General features: G+C 42.5%; 1 protein-coding gene across 1 annotated transcript in view; it reads left to right on the top strand.

Annotated features, from left to right (window-relative positions):
- Positions 1-14,772, top strand: part of LOC136863948 (mitogen-activated protein kinase kinase kinase 1) — a 545,708-nt gene that overhangs the window by 303,244 nt on the left and 227,692 nt on the right. Inside the window, exon 3 of the mRNA XM_067140398.2 lies at positions 6,725-6,850. Within this exon, the coding sequence (XP_066996499.2) occupies positions 6,725-6,850 (126 nt within the window). The remainder of the gene's footprint in view (positions 1-6,724; positions 6,851-14,772) is intronic.

Raw genomic sequence — 14,772 nt, 5'->3', positions numbered from 1 at the left:
CGCACCCTCCCTTCCAAGATGCCGGTGAATACTTTGCCTGGTATACTAATCAATGAGATAGCTCGATAGTTGTTGCAATCCTTCCTGTTCCCTTGCTTATAGGTAGGTGCCATTACTGCTTTTGTCCAATCTGAAGGTACCTTACCAACACTCCACGCTAATTTTACTACTCTATGAAGCCATTTCATCCCTGCCTTCCCACTATACTTCACCATTTCAGGTCTAATTTCATCTATTCCTGCTGCCTTATGACAATGGAGTTTATTTACTATCATTTCCACTTCCTCAAGCATAATTTCACCAACATCATTTTCCTCCTCCCCATGAGCTTGGCTGTTTGCAACACCACCAGGATGATTTCCTTTCACATTGAGAAGATGTTCAAAATATTCCCTCCACCTCTCCAGTGATTCCCTGGGATCTATTATGAGTTCACCTGACTTACTCAAAACACTGTTCATCTTCAGATAATTCGTAGACCAAGCAAGCTGAAAAACTTTGTTACTTTTCTGACTCTGCCGGGGTGTAAGGATACCTACAGTACTAACCTTCCTTGGCGTTGTACTGAACTTCATGAGGTAGCGAAAGATCTTGGAACAAGCTGTATAGAATATAGCTATACGGTAACTACTCTCTTGTAGAACACATTATTTGTATTGAATTGGTGTTTGACTTGTAAGGCAAGTAAACAAACAACATTCCTCCACAGTCGGCTTGTTCTGCTAGGAAAGTATTATGAAGTGTAGAACGAAGGAGGGGGAGATGTGGAACAGGGCTCAAGCCAAGGAATTTAAGTAACAAACAAGTGTATAGGAATTTTGGGATTTTGATATTCCGCGACCTAGTTGATGAGTGATATAGTTACTTTTCTAAGGTGATCATGGTTTCTTTGGCGAGTTGATGGACTTTTCTAGCCGAATATAAGGTTTCTTCTCCAGGTGAAAGTAGGAAGAGCGGTGGGGAGTGGCCATTATACATAAAGGGCTGTTAAAAGGCTGGCCCTAAAGGTTATGTTGAGGTGAGCTCAGCGGAAAATCCCAGGTATTCAGTTCTTATTAGCAGCGATTGCTGTGTAACTAGTAGCTCCAACCATTTGTCCTTACACGTGATACCTAGCGATACTGATAACTAGTACACGGTTTTATAGATGTCCAGTGACACTGTTCCTTCGTTTACGTTGTATAAAAGTAGCGGGAAGAATTCATCAGTTCATCAAATAGATTATCAGTATGAGTACTAGTACTACTGGACGTTATGGGGACAACCGGGCAAGTTAGCCGTGCAGTTAGGGGCGCACAGCTCTGAGCTTGCATCCGGGAGATAGTGGGTTCGAGCCTCACTATCGGCAGGCCTGAAAATGGTGTTCCGTGGTTTCCAATTTTCACACCAGTTTCATTTTGCCAAAGTCAAAGATAAGACTGAGACGGGTCGATGAAAGTAGCAAACTTATTCTAGCCCATACAAGAAAACATAGTGCATTCTGAACACTTAATCTCATCAGGGATGTATCTGGGGCTGTACCTTAATTAAGGCCACGGCCGCTTCCTTTCCACTCCTAGGCCTTTCCTATCCCATCATCGCTATAAGACATTCTGTTGGTGCGACGTAAAACAAATTGTAAAAGAAAAAACTCATGGGAAGGTACTCTTGCATCTCAGGCAAAAGAATAAAACATACGTTTCGGCTCGGTTAGTGCCTGGGTTAATGGCTGTAATAGAACAAGTAGCTTACATTTTCTGAGTAGATTAGATAGTCTTAGGTTTGCCCAGATACATCTCTGATGAGATAAAGTGTTCAGAATGCACTGTTTTCTTGTATGGGCTAGAACAAGTTTGTTACTTTCATCGACCCGTCTCAGTCTTATCCTTGACTTTGGCAAAATGAAACTTACAGGTATGAGCGATTGCTTGTGCTGCCTGTTCATGTGATAGACAGCGTGACAGTAAAGCTGGTAGGGCCAATTGGGAACATGCATCATTTTCAAAAATATTTTTTTTGAAAAGTACACCAATGAAATAGTACGTAAACGTATTACATTGTGGTATGTTGCCTTGTTTTCTACCATTAAAAAAATATTTAATAGTGCCTTTCCGCAAGGCGAGTGAAACGGCCTCTGACGTAAGCGGCGCGCTGTGACGTCACGATCCCGTATCGCATGGAGCTCTACCAGCCGTTGTGCATCAGCCGTTGCTAAAGCCGATTGTTTATTATTCATGATCGCGAATAACTTCAGAATGACAGAAGAAAGGTTCGAAACAGCACAGTCAGACAATCTATCATGTGTAGATGTCATCATTCTTGAAAAATAGTGACTTTTGTGGCCGCAGAATTTCGCGGATAAAAAGCAAGTTTGTAAGTGGCATCTTTTATATACGTGCAATGTACTGTAACCCATAGTATTAGGATAACAACTGAACCTGGATAGATATCACATCACTTTCAACATTTCCTTCTAGACTGATTCCCCTATTAAAGAATAACATTACATTTTCGGGCTTTCAGCATTAGTAAAGTAAGAAATCGGGTTTCAGCACTAACATAAACATATAGGTAGCATTATAGTACTAGTCCGCTTCTGTGGTGTAGTGGTTAATGTGTGCCATTCCCGGAGGCCCGGTTTCGATTCCCGGCTCTGCCATGAAAGTTGAAAACAAATAGTACGAGGGCTGGAACGGGGTCTACTCAGCCTCGGGAGGTCAACTGAGTAGAAGGGTTTCGAATCCCACCACAGCCATCCTCGAAGTGGTTTTTCGTATTTTCCTACTTCTCCTCCAGGCACCTAAGGCCACGGCCGTTTCCTTCCCTCTTCCTTGTCTATCCCTTCCGATCCTCCCATCCTCCAACAAGGCCCCTGTTGAGCATAACAGGTGAGGCCTCCTGGGCGAGGTAATGGCCCTCCTCACCAGCTGCATCACCATACTCAAAGTCTCACGTTCCAGGACACTGCCCTTGAAGTGGTAGAGGTGAAATCCCTCGCTGAGTCCGAGAGAAAACCAACCCTGAAGGATAAACTGATTAAGAAAGAAAGAAAGAAGAAAAGAAAGAAAGATCATAGTACTATAGGGCTATAATCTATCATTCCCAAAAAAATATATATTTATGGTTGGGACAACTGGCCTACTCACTTCCGGGGCCCATGAAAGAGAATTAAATATCTTTGTGGAGGGAAAAAGTTAAACATGATAAAGGTAAATATGACTTCATCTAGTTTTCACAAGTCGGGCTGAGTGGTTCAGACTGTTGAGGTGCTGGCCTTCTGACCCCAACTTGGCAGGTTCGATCCTGGTTCAGTCCGGTGGTAGTTGAAGGTGCTCAAATACGTCAGCCTCGTGTCGGTAGATTTACTGGCACGTAAAATAACTCCTGCCGGACTAAATTCCTGCACATCGGCGTCTCCGAAAATCGTAGAAGTAGCTAGCGGGGCGTGAAGCCAATAACATTAATTACATTTGGCTTTTAACAAGCTGAGCATATCAGGAAAGAAAAGTGTCCTGGTGACATTTTAGTCGTTCAATACAGGAATGTCTTTGGGTGCTGTGACTTTAATTTTTTTTTCTGTTTGCTTTACGTCACACCGTCACATAATGGCGACGATGGGACAGGAAAGGCCTAGGAATTGGAACAAAGCGGCCGTGGCCTTAGGTACAGCCTCAACATTTGCCTGGTGTGAAAATGGGAAACCACAGAAAACCATCTTCAGGGCTGCCGGCAGTGGGGTTCAAAACCCACTATCTCCCGGATACGAGCTCACAGCTGCGCGCTCCTAACCGCACGGCCAACTCGCGCGGTATTTTTACCCTTCGGTTTATTGACTTGGCTTGTATAACCTAAAACTTAGGCTAAGTTGGATAATATTTTAAACACCTACATCACTATTTTCACCTGTGTGCAATTATGTTATTTATTTCATTAATATTATGATAATTATTATAATTGAGCATTGTTAACTTATAAGACTCCAACAGACAAGCATTGGTTTTGTGTAGAGTTATACATTTGTTAAATTCACGTCGTTTCCTTTCATGATGTACACGCCTATTCTTTGCTACATTATAGGGTATTTAGATATAGCCTAAATTTCTTTACCAATTAAGCTCTTCAATAAAGACATACACAACTGTCCCATGCCAAGATATATTGGTAGAATTAGAGCTGTCAAAATGGTTCATAACCCCTTTGATTTATTATCTTGATATGGATCACCCAAAACATAGGTTAGGTTTGGAGAATACTTTAATAATCAGCATTATTTAATGCACCGTTTATTACTTTCATATTCCAAGATGTAATTGAAGCATTTAAATAAAGCATCATACATTAAAATTTAAAGTTTTACCACTAGAACAGCTGACATGGAAAAGTGATTTGAAAATTCAAACAAATTCATCTTACGTTAAAATTTTCAAAAAAATAAACTGTAGACTTTTCCGATATATCACCAGCATTTCTCCAGCTCGCCAAAATCCATTTCTCCCTAGTTTTAGCGTCTTTGGAACGTTTATAAACAATTTGTTTGGGATGGTATGCGATGTGCTATTGCACATCGGAACTCTACACCATTTATAAGTTTTCTGCCTCACTGTCTGCACAGGATTCATTTTAAGTCTAAAATATACCACTCAGATTATTATCCAATGTATAGACCTCGAATTTAACCATACTAGACACCAACGTAAAGTAGAAATACGCGAAGTGTATCCTGCTTCTCACAGCACACTGCGTGTTATTTCGTCTGCTAATTCAGTCAACCTGTACGATGACGTCAGGCCAATGAGATCGCGTACTTGCGTGACGTGACATTTTCGTAGATTTTTATCATGTTTGGAGTTATTATTTGTACATTCTGATCACATTTTTGAATTCTGCATGCAATTTTGTATCAGATTAGCATATTTTTAATTAAAACCCCGGATCATGCATGTTCCCTATTACTGTGCACCTTTCAATGAGCTCCGGCTCCTTGAGGAAGGCAACAGGAAATTACTTACGCTTCATTTCCCTTGAACACCTCTTTAGTAGCACCCAGGCTTTCTAGACAACTGGTGGTGGAACTGCTGGTGATACGCAGCCTTTGGGTGGAACACTTTATATACATAGTCTTGGATAGTATGGAATATCCGGTAATTATGCTTCCTATGTATGTTGGGTAGTCAGCCCGAAGGCTGGTTTGATCCTCTGCAGTTCCGCCAACAGCTGTCATAAAAAGCCTAGGCGTCCCTGAAGAGTCGTACTAGGGAAATGAGGAGTGAGGTAGTTTCCCGTTGCTTTCCTCACCAAGCCAGCCGTTGCTATTACATATCAGTCTGCCAAGCCCACTGAAATGCATGCACCAACCAACCCTATGAGCGATATTTTCACACCATTCATAACAGGGACTGGCTGCATAAAGAATGGTATTACTAGCATCACTCATACCTCAGTCACTTTCATATTGTCAAAGCCAAGGATGAGACTGAGACAAGTCAATGAAAGTAACAAATTTGATATAGCCCATACCAGAAGACATAGTGCACTGTAAACACTACATCTGCAGTCGCTTAAGTGCGGCCAGTATCCAGTATTCGGGAGATAGTAGGTTCGAACCCCACTGTCGGCAGCCCTGAAAATGGTTTTCCGTGGTTTCCCATTTTCACACCAGGCAAATGCTGGGGCTGTATCTTAATTAAGGCCACGGTCGCTTCCTTCCCACTCCTAGCCCTTTCCTGTCCCATCGTCGCGGTAAGACCTATCTGTGTCGGTGTGACGTAAAACAACTAGCAAAAAAAAAAAAAAAACCACCACTACATCTCGCCAGCAAAGGCATTTATGGTTCCTAGGGTTACAATTTTGGTACCTCACACGATTCTTTTTCGTACTGTTTAATCATTATTCTATCTTTAGCTCGATTAATAGGCGTGATTAAAAAGTTAGTTTATATTTATACTGATTCGCTAATTCGTTCACTGAGCTAAAGAGCTAAGAGAGGGTCTGTTGATTTTCGGGAAGTGTGTAGAATTACATTAAGAGAAACTTCGAAGGTATGCACCTTAGACTCAAAAACTGAAGTACATTTTATCAGTGACTTGTAGTATGTAGGTCCTGATGTGCTTATATCACCTACATTTATATATTGTATGTACATATTTTGATTAAATATGCAATTTAAAATATAATTTCTTTTCATGATTATGGATAATTTTGTGATCTAACACTGATTGAAAGTATCTGCGGTGAAGGTGCTGAAAATGTGACCACCTTCGGGTCTAAAACTTGAATACTCGTACCCCGCTCTTCAGATTGGTGAATTAAAGGATTCTGCTTCGATGGTCAGCCCTAGAGATTCTCATACTCAGATCTTAGATGTTGAGTTGGCTCTCTAAGGAGTTTAACGATTTTCTGAGATTCTATGAATTATGTAGCTGGGTTGGGTAGTTCAGGTGGTAGAGCGCTGGCCTTCTGAGCTCAGTTGGCGGGTTCGATTCCGGCTCGTTCTGGTGGTAGTTGAAGGTGCTCAAATACGTCAGCCTCACGTCGCTAGATTTACTGGCACGTTAACGAACTCTTGCGGGACAAGATTCCGGCACCTTGGCGTCTCTGAAAACCGTAAGAGTAGTTAAGAGCGAAAAACCAATGACATTTATTATTGTATTAATTGAGGAATACAGAAATATATTTTCTATAATAGTAGTTCCTTAAGCTGTGGATCGTAATTCATCCTTGTTCCCGTCTCTTTTTTTGTTTGCAGATCGCACGTCATCCTCAAGCCAGCTCACTGCCTACGAGCCCTGAGACACCTGCCCCCACAGCTGCATTGGCGGGCTCTAATCCTGTAACTAGCCTCCTCGCTGCCACCGCTGCTGCTGCCTCCGAGGTGAGTTGTTTGCGTGGATAATACTATTAGCATATATTGAATAGTACCGAGGAGATATGCTCAGGTATTGGTTTAGAAATACCTGTTCTACACCTATTGATCACGTTTCTGTGTTCATACTCCGTTCTTTATTCTATGTAAGTTCTTTGTAGGGGAACGATGATATCAACAGTCAGATGGAATTTCATTCATTCATTCATTCATTCATTCATTCATTCATCGCATTTTTATTGTGAATGGATATACAACTTTCTTCAGCTTATCTCAGTTATTTCTGGGGTCTCTGGAGCCACACTGGCTCATTTTGTGTTTTGACTAGTATTTTAGGACCGGTTGCCATTTCTGATGTCATATCAATTTTCGAGTGAAACTTTTACACTAGGATCGACTAGGATTCGAAGCTCCGCCGTCTGCGTTGATAACTGGCAGCTAATCACACTCCGAAAATGAGAGATCCTTTAAGACATGTAGTTTTCTAAATAGCTCAAGGTCAAATATTTCGATTTGTTTAACAGCCTTTAATTTTCTCAGAGCTAATTATTTTCGACACGCATTGAGAAGATTGAAGACTGAACACTGCGCAAGTGATGTATTTTTGCAGATTTCAAGCTGCCTTTTTAGTTCAGGTAAAATCATGCTGCTCATTACTGAGCTTTTCATATCCCAATCGTCTTATTCATGTAATCCTTTGCATTGTATCTATTCTGTTTCACCATAAGGAAGGAAAAGGTCCATGGCCTCCAGTTATTAGACTATTAACGTCATTAGGATTATCGACATCGTTCGTATGGTGCAGAAGTTGAAAATCACTAAAAAGTGATCGATACTGAAATTCAAATCTGTTTTTTCTGTAACGCCTTGCAGTTGACTAACAGGTTATACCAAACAGTCTGCTTTCCTAGAACACGTAGTGTCAATGAAATTCTAAAATAGTGTGTAGTTGTAAGGCAGGCATGGCAAACTGAGCCATAGATAGCAATGATCACAGCCGTCGCCGTACTTCTGCAGTGCCTGGAGGATAAGTAGCTCTCTTTTTTTTTGCTAGTTGTTTTACGTCGCATCGACACAGATAGGTCTTATGGCGATGGTGGGACAGGGAAGGGCTGGGAGTGGAAAAGAAGCTGCCGTGGCCTTAATTAAGGTACAGGCCCAGCATTTGCCTGGTGTGAAAATTGGAAAACACGGAAAACCATCTTCAGGGCTGCCGACAGTGGGGGTTAGAACCCACTATCTCCCGAATACTGGATACTAGCCACACTTAAGTGACTGCAGCTATCGAGCTCGGTAAGTAGCTCTCTGTGATCGCCTCAAAATAGTGAAAGGTGGAAGAAGGAGGTCGCATGTTGTGATGGCTACGTTTAAATAAATGTAAACCTAATATTCAAAGAATTATAGAGTAAAACAATAGAAACAAAATGAGTAAAATCGCCATACATGCAAGGGAAAAGTTAATTTCATGTTTTGTAAGAGTATTTCTTCATTTTTTATAATTATTATTATTCGTATATTAGTGTATATCTAATTCATTTCTGTGTGGTACTAAGGCTGAAGTCCGCCTCTGTGGTGTAGTGGTTAGCGTGATTAGCTGCCACCCCCGGAGGCCCGGGTTCGATTCCCGGCTCTGCCACGAAATTTGAAAAGTAGTATGAGGGCTGGAACGGGATCCACTCAGCCTCGGGAGGTCAACTGAGTAGAGGTGGGTTCGATTCCCACCTCAGCCATCCTGGAAGTGGTTTTCCGTGGTTTCCCACTTCTCCTCCAGGCAAATGCCGGGATGGTACCTACCATAAGGCCACGGCCGCTTCCTTCCCTCTTCCTTGCCTATCCCTTCCAACCTTCCCATCCCGCCACAAGGCCCCTGTTCAGCATAGCTGGTGAGGCCGCCGGGGAGAGGTACTGGTCATTCTCCCCAGTTGTATCCCCGACCAAGAGTCTGAAGCTTCAGGACACTGCCCTTGAGGCGGTAGAGGTGGGATCCCTCGCTATGTCCGAGGGAAAAGCCGACCCTGGAGGGTAAACAGATGATGATGATGATGATGATGATGACTAAGGCTGAAACCGATATGACAAAAGAAAGAAATATAATCGAATTTTCTGTTTTAATCCCAGTATGGTAGATTTTGCGACGAAGAATATGTAAAATACGTTTGTTCCCGAAACAAAGATACGGATATATTCAGTACATAGATTGAGGCAACCGAGTAATTTATTCCATGAACTTGCTGAATAAACAAGAATTAAACTTGTTCCTTCCTTTTATTATTACATTCACAAGTGTATCCCACTTCAGTTTAGAGGTCATTGAAACACAATATGAGTTTCAGCTAGCTCGCCAACTTTTTTAAAAAACAGCGTCTCTTGAAATATCAAGTTTTTTGACATATCGGATCCTTAGTACCACAGAAATGTCCGGCTCCATGGCTAAATGGTTAGCGTACTGGCCTTTGGTCACAGGGGTCCCGGGTTCGATTCCCGGCAGGGTCGGGACTTTTAACCATCATTGGTTAATTTCGCTGTAACGGGGGCTGGTTGTACCTGTCGTCTTTATCATAATTTCATCCTCATCACGACGCGCAGGTCGCCTTCGGGAGTCAAATCAAAAGACCTGTACCTGGCGAGCCGAACATGTCCCCGGACACTCCCGGCACTAAAGGCCATACGCCATTTCATTTCTTAAACCACAGAAATGAAATATTTATGTTATTGATGTATGATCATTATAATTTCAGTTACTAAACATGTACTGGTGTCATTCTCTCTTCACTAGAATATGAACAATTAGCAATTATTTATATGCGTTCGTAATTATTTTGAGGGGAAAATGATTTGTGCAATAAGGATGCTTTCATACCTGACAACTCTCCCGATTTAGGCGAGAGACTCCCGATTTTACACCATTTCTCCCGCCCTCCCGCTTAACATATTAATTCTCCCGATTTTTTAAAAATCCGTCGCGTAATTTCGGACTAAAAGTGCGAGATGACAAACACCAGTCGTCCTTCGAACATATCGATCAGACATTGATTTTACGTGTTTTGAAGTGTGGTTCGATACCGCAGTTGCGCATTGTATCGATAATTTATCGATACTTCTCAATAACAGTAGTTATCTACTATCTCCCGCGTCGCGTTTAGTTGGCATCGAGAATTTTTGAAATCATTGATGGTTAATTTAGTGCGTGTTGGCTGCGGAATATTGTAAAATCTGTTTCAGATGTGAAATTATGATTTGTGCAGAACATATATGGTGTTGGCATTAATAGACCGGTAGGCTATTGCGATTTTCGGCGTGAGTGATTTTGTCGATTTCTCGGTCATATGGCAAAGAAATATGACGTGACTTTTAAAAGTGTGTACAATGGTAACTTTAATATACAACTGAGTCAAGATGAGACTCAACATTTGCATTTTGTAGCGTTTGTAAGTGTGATTCGAGCATGTCGCATTGAGGGAAGGGAGACATTTCAAAACATGTGTTCACAAGGAAACATGAAGGCAATGCCTAATGTGTTGAAGATAAAAACAAACAAGAAACTTAATTTCGAGAGTAAGGAGGACGACATTGGCAGTATAACGCGTGCAGAAGTATTGTTCACGTCGTTTATAATTGAACATAACCTCCCAGTTAATTGTTCCTATCACGCCGGTCCTTTATTTAGGAAGAAGTTCCCGGACTCAAAAATTGCCGCGAAATTGCCAGAACTAAAGCCTCGGCTATCCTTGCATTGAAGAAAAATAAGTTATTGGTTGCCTAAAAACGTGTGGGATTTTTTATTTTGCCAACGGCCGTAACCATATTGAAACACCGGATCCCGTGAGATCTCCGAAGTTAAGCAACATTGGGCGTGGCCAAGAATTGGATGGGTTGCCACGCGCTGTTGGTGGTGTGGGGGGGGGGGAGAACTGGCCACCCTACCGTACGTAAACTCCGACTCAGGCACACCTGTGCGGAGGTTCGGACCTGCCTTCGGGCAGAATACACCCTTCCCTTTTTTCTTTTGCAACGGATGGTAGTATTCAAAGTGATTCGAATTTATACCCAATTGTGGTTATTTTTTGGCAACCCCATTCAACAAATTCAGATTTGTCTTTTAGGAGTTCCTGTCTTAGAAGGAAGTGCAACAGGCATTGCAATTGCCTATCTTTACTCTCTAACTTGAAAGAATACAACATCCCCTTAAAAAACTGCATTGCTCTTGGTACAGATAATACCCCAGTGATGGTAGGGTTAAAGTTGGGTGTAGCAAGGCTGTTGAGTAGGCAAATGGAATTTCTAAAGAAACTGCGTGATGCCCTTGTCATTTAATGAATTTAGTTGCTGAAAAGGGATCGCCATGTCTGCTTGTTAAAATAGATGAACATTTAATGGACATTTCCTGAAAGTCGTTCAAAAAGAAAGGAAAAGTTTTTAAATTCAGTATTTGTTTTACGTGGCACCGACACAGATAGGTCTTATGGCGACGATGGGATAGGAAAGAGCTAGGAGTGGGAAGGAAGGGGCCGTGGCCGTAATTAAGGTACAGCCCCAGCATTTGCTTGGTGTGAAAATGGGAAACAACGGAAAACCGTCTTCAAGGCTGCCGACAGTGGGGTTCGAGCCCACTATCTCCCGGATGCAAGCTCACAGCTGTGCGCCCCTAACCGCACGACCAACTTGCCCGGTAAAGGAAAAGTTTAAACAGTTTCAGGAACTGGACTATGCAGAGATGAGAAAAATTCTGAAACATGTTTTTACACGTTGGCTATCAATGGGACAATGTATGTCAGGTTTTTAAAGCAGTGGTAACCTCTCAATAGTTTCTTTAGGAATGAAATCACATGGAAGGAGCTCCAATTAGGAAATTTAGAATCCTGCAAAATTCCGAAAGTATCTCAGAATTTTAGCAGTACCTGTTCTACTTTGTGGTCATCATCATCAAACAGCAAAAAGAATTTAAGTCCTCATTCCTCTGGAAAACGGAAGTCAGAGACGCAGTTTTTAAATGCTCAAAAAAAATCATAGCCCTTGACAGTCAGTACCAGCCAGGTTTTATCACAACAGGTAAGACTGGTCATGTTCTTATCATCAGAACTTAATAAGGTATTATGGTTGTTTCTCTCCAGTTTTCTGCCACTGCTTGGCAATCGAAATGAATTGCTTCAGTTAAACGTGTTGCACAGCCATATATTGAGGTCACTTCTTCTTGATATGCTAAAGAATATGATGTCTTGATTTGTGAAGCCGAAAATAATGAGATTTGCACATTCACTCTTAAGAGTCGATTATCACACAACCTCTAATCAGAAGGATGACTATGATTTGATGGTAGGACATTCAACTAGTGTTATCGTTGACAATCTTAGGCAAGAAGATAAGCGTTCCATCTCCATTTCTGTGAGGAATTGTTTTATTACTTAATGTGACTATATGATCCTCAAATTCCCTTCCAACAGTAATTTTTGTTGAATGCGGAACGGGTGAACTTGAGACAATATTAGTCATGCATCATTTTCCAAAGTGAAGGCTTTTTAAAGATTTATTTTCTAGCCTTCTAACCAACACACAATACGATTTTAATGAGGAAATGGATGCTCTACATTCTTAATTCTGTACTTCCAACTTGAGGATGTGAAATCTATTCAGGTAGAAGAGAGAATTGATGTTCAGTGGGCACTGGTAGGGCAAATGAAATGTACTGGAGGGGTATTCAATTATGACAAATTATCTGAAGTGTTGCTTTCCATTCTGATCTTTCCGCATAGTAATGCAGTGTGTGAGAGGATGTTCAATCTAGTCAGAAAAACAAGAATGCATCTCTCTCCGACAAGATCTTATGTAAATATATAACTCTGAGGTCCATTCAGAAAGGCAAGTGTTTTGAGCAAGAATACAGCAAGACCCTTCTGAAGAGGGCAAAATCAGCCGCATTCACCTGCAAAAACGACCAATATTGTTGTGATCTTCCATACGCTACTAGTTTTATGCTAGAATATGGTCAAAAGAAAGGCACGATAAGTTGATAGTTGGAATTTAAATTTACTCAGTATAACTTAATGCATTTGTAAACTGGTATATCATAACATGTTAGTTATACACAATTTAACTGTACATGTATATGCACTGACTTAGCAAATGTCATGGGTTAGTCACCTAATAGCGTGTGGGGCCTCCTCTGGCCCTGCGAACTGCAGTGAGACGCCGTGGAATTGAGTCAAGTCCGTGGTAGTCCTCTGGACGCAGTTGACACCAAATCGTTTGCAGAGCGGCCGCCAATGCTGGTCTGTTCGTGGGTGCAGGATCCATGGCACGGAGCCTGCGTTCCAGGACATCCCAGATATGCTCGATAGGGTTCATATTGGGGCTCCTGGGTGGCCATGGCAGTCGTTGGACCTCCACTGCATGTTCCTGGAACAATTCCCGGGCGACTTGCGAGCGATGTGGCAGCGCATTATCATCTTGAAACACCGCAGAACCGTCTGAGCGCTGGAAGGCCAAAAATGGGTGGAGATGGTCTCCGAGCAGCTCAACATACCGCGTACCATTCAAAGTCTCTTCCAGAACAACTAGGGGGCCCATTCCATACCAGCGAAATGCACCCCAGACCATAACAGAGACACCAGCGCCCTGGACCACACCTTCGAGGCAGGTGGGATCCATCGCTTCATGTAGTCTGCGCCATACACGGTGCCTCCCATCGGCATGGTGCAGTTGAAATCGTGATTCGTCCGACCATATCACGTTAAGCCATTGTTCCAGTGTCCATCCCTGGTGACTGGCGACAAATGCACTTCGTTGTGCCCGATGACGTTGGGATAACATTGGCACCCGTGTGCGGCGCCGGCGCCCATACCCCATAGAACCCATGTTCCTACGGATTGTCCACTGGGAGACATGTCTAGCACGGCCTGTGTTGAATTGAGCCGTGATTTGTTGCACAGTTGCCCGTCTGTCACTATTGACAATCCGTCTCAGATGTCGCCGGTCACGGTCATCGAGGGTGGCTGGACGGCCGGTCGTTCGTCTGTTGTGGACGGTGACACCCGCATTCAACCTTTCACGATACACCCTGGACACGGTTGATCGTGTGAAGCCGAATTCCCGCACCAACCGCTATACCCCGTTTGAACGGTGTCAGCTCACGACGATGTTCCATGTTACACCTGTCACATGCACAGCCACTTCTCACAAGGTCTCCTATACAACTGCCGCTGGCACAGGGGGCGTGTGGTGCGCAGACAACACACCTGCGCATCAGTGCTCCGCTATCCCATGGCATTTGCTCAGTCAGTGTATTTGCAGTAACTTCTTAACCTGTGTATGCGCAATGTTGGTAAGAAAAAACCAGATGTTTTTCACGTAACCGAAAACTGAAACCATCCCCGTCGTCGTCAAATCTCCCGATTTTTCAGTTTGGAAGGTTGACAATTTCTCATTTGTCCCATTTTGTGAAATCTTTAAAAATATTGTGAATTGACATATTGTTCCTTTCAATTTTACATACAGCGTGAAACTTTGAACTTTCATTTACTAGTCTCGCAAGTTCTCTTTATACTGTAGAAGAAAGGTGTGTGCATGCCCCACACTGGCCCAGAGCAAAAAGCCATGACTGTCACACTTGCGCAACCCTCGTTTTGTGATCATTGTCCCTGACAGACCTGATTATAAGGATTAAAACCCTCCTTTGCACTAAATTAAATTGATATTCTAAAATTGAGCATTCTGGTATTTTTTGTGTATACTGTGTGCAATAAATCAAGCTCCCCGAAAATGTCGAGACTTTGTGACGACCTTCGCTTCTCTTCCTCAGAACAATTCACTCCTGAAGAACCCACTGTTCTAATGGCGATGGCTGGTTACGGATGAGAATATTTCAAGAAATGAGCAGCAAAGACTTTAATTGCAATCGTATACTGTATATCGACCATGCAAACTCGTCAGGACGT

Source organism: Anabrus simplex, chromosome 2, assembly GCF_040414725.1.
Source record: "Anabrus simplex isolate iqAnaSimp1 chromosome 2, ASM4041472v1, whole genome shotgun sequence".
NCBI lineage: Eukaryota > Metazoa > Arthropoda > Insecta > Orthoptera > Tettigoniidae > Anabrus > Anabrus simplex.
Note: the sequence above shows the minus strand (reverse complement) of the source record. Positions and strands in the feature narration are given on the sequence as shown.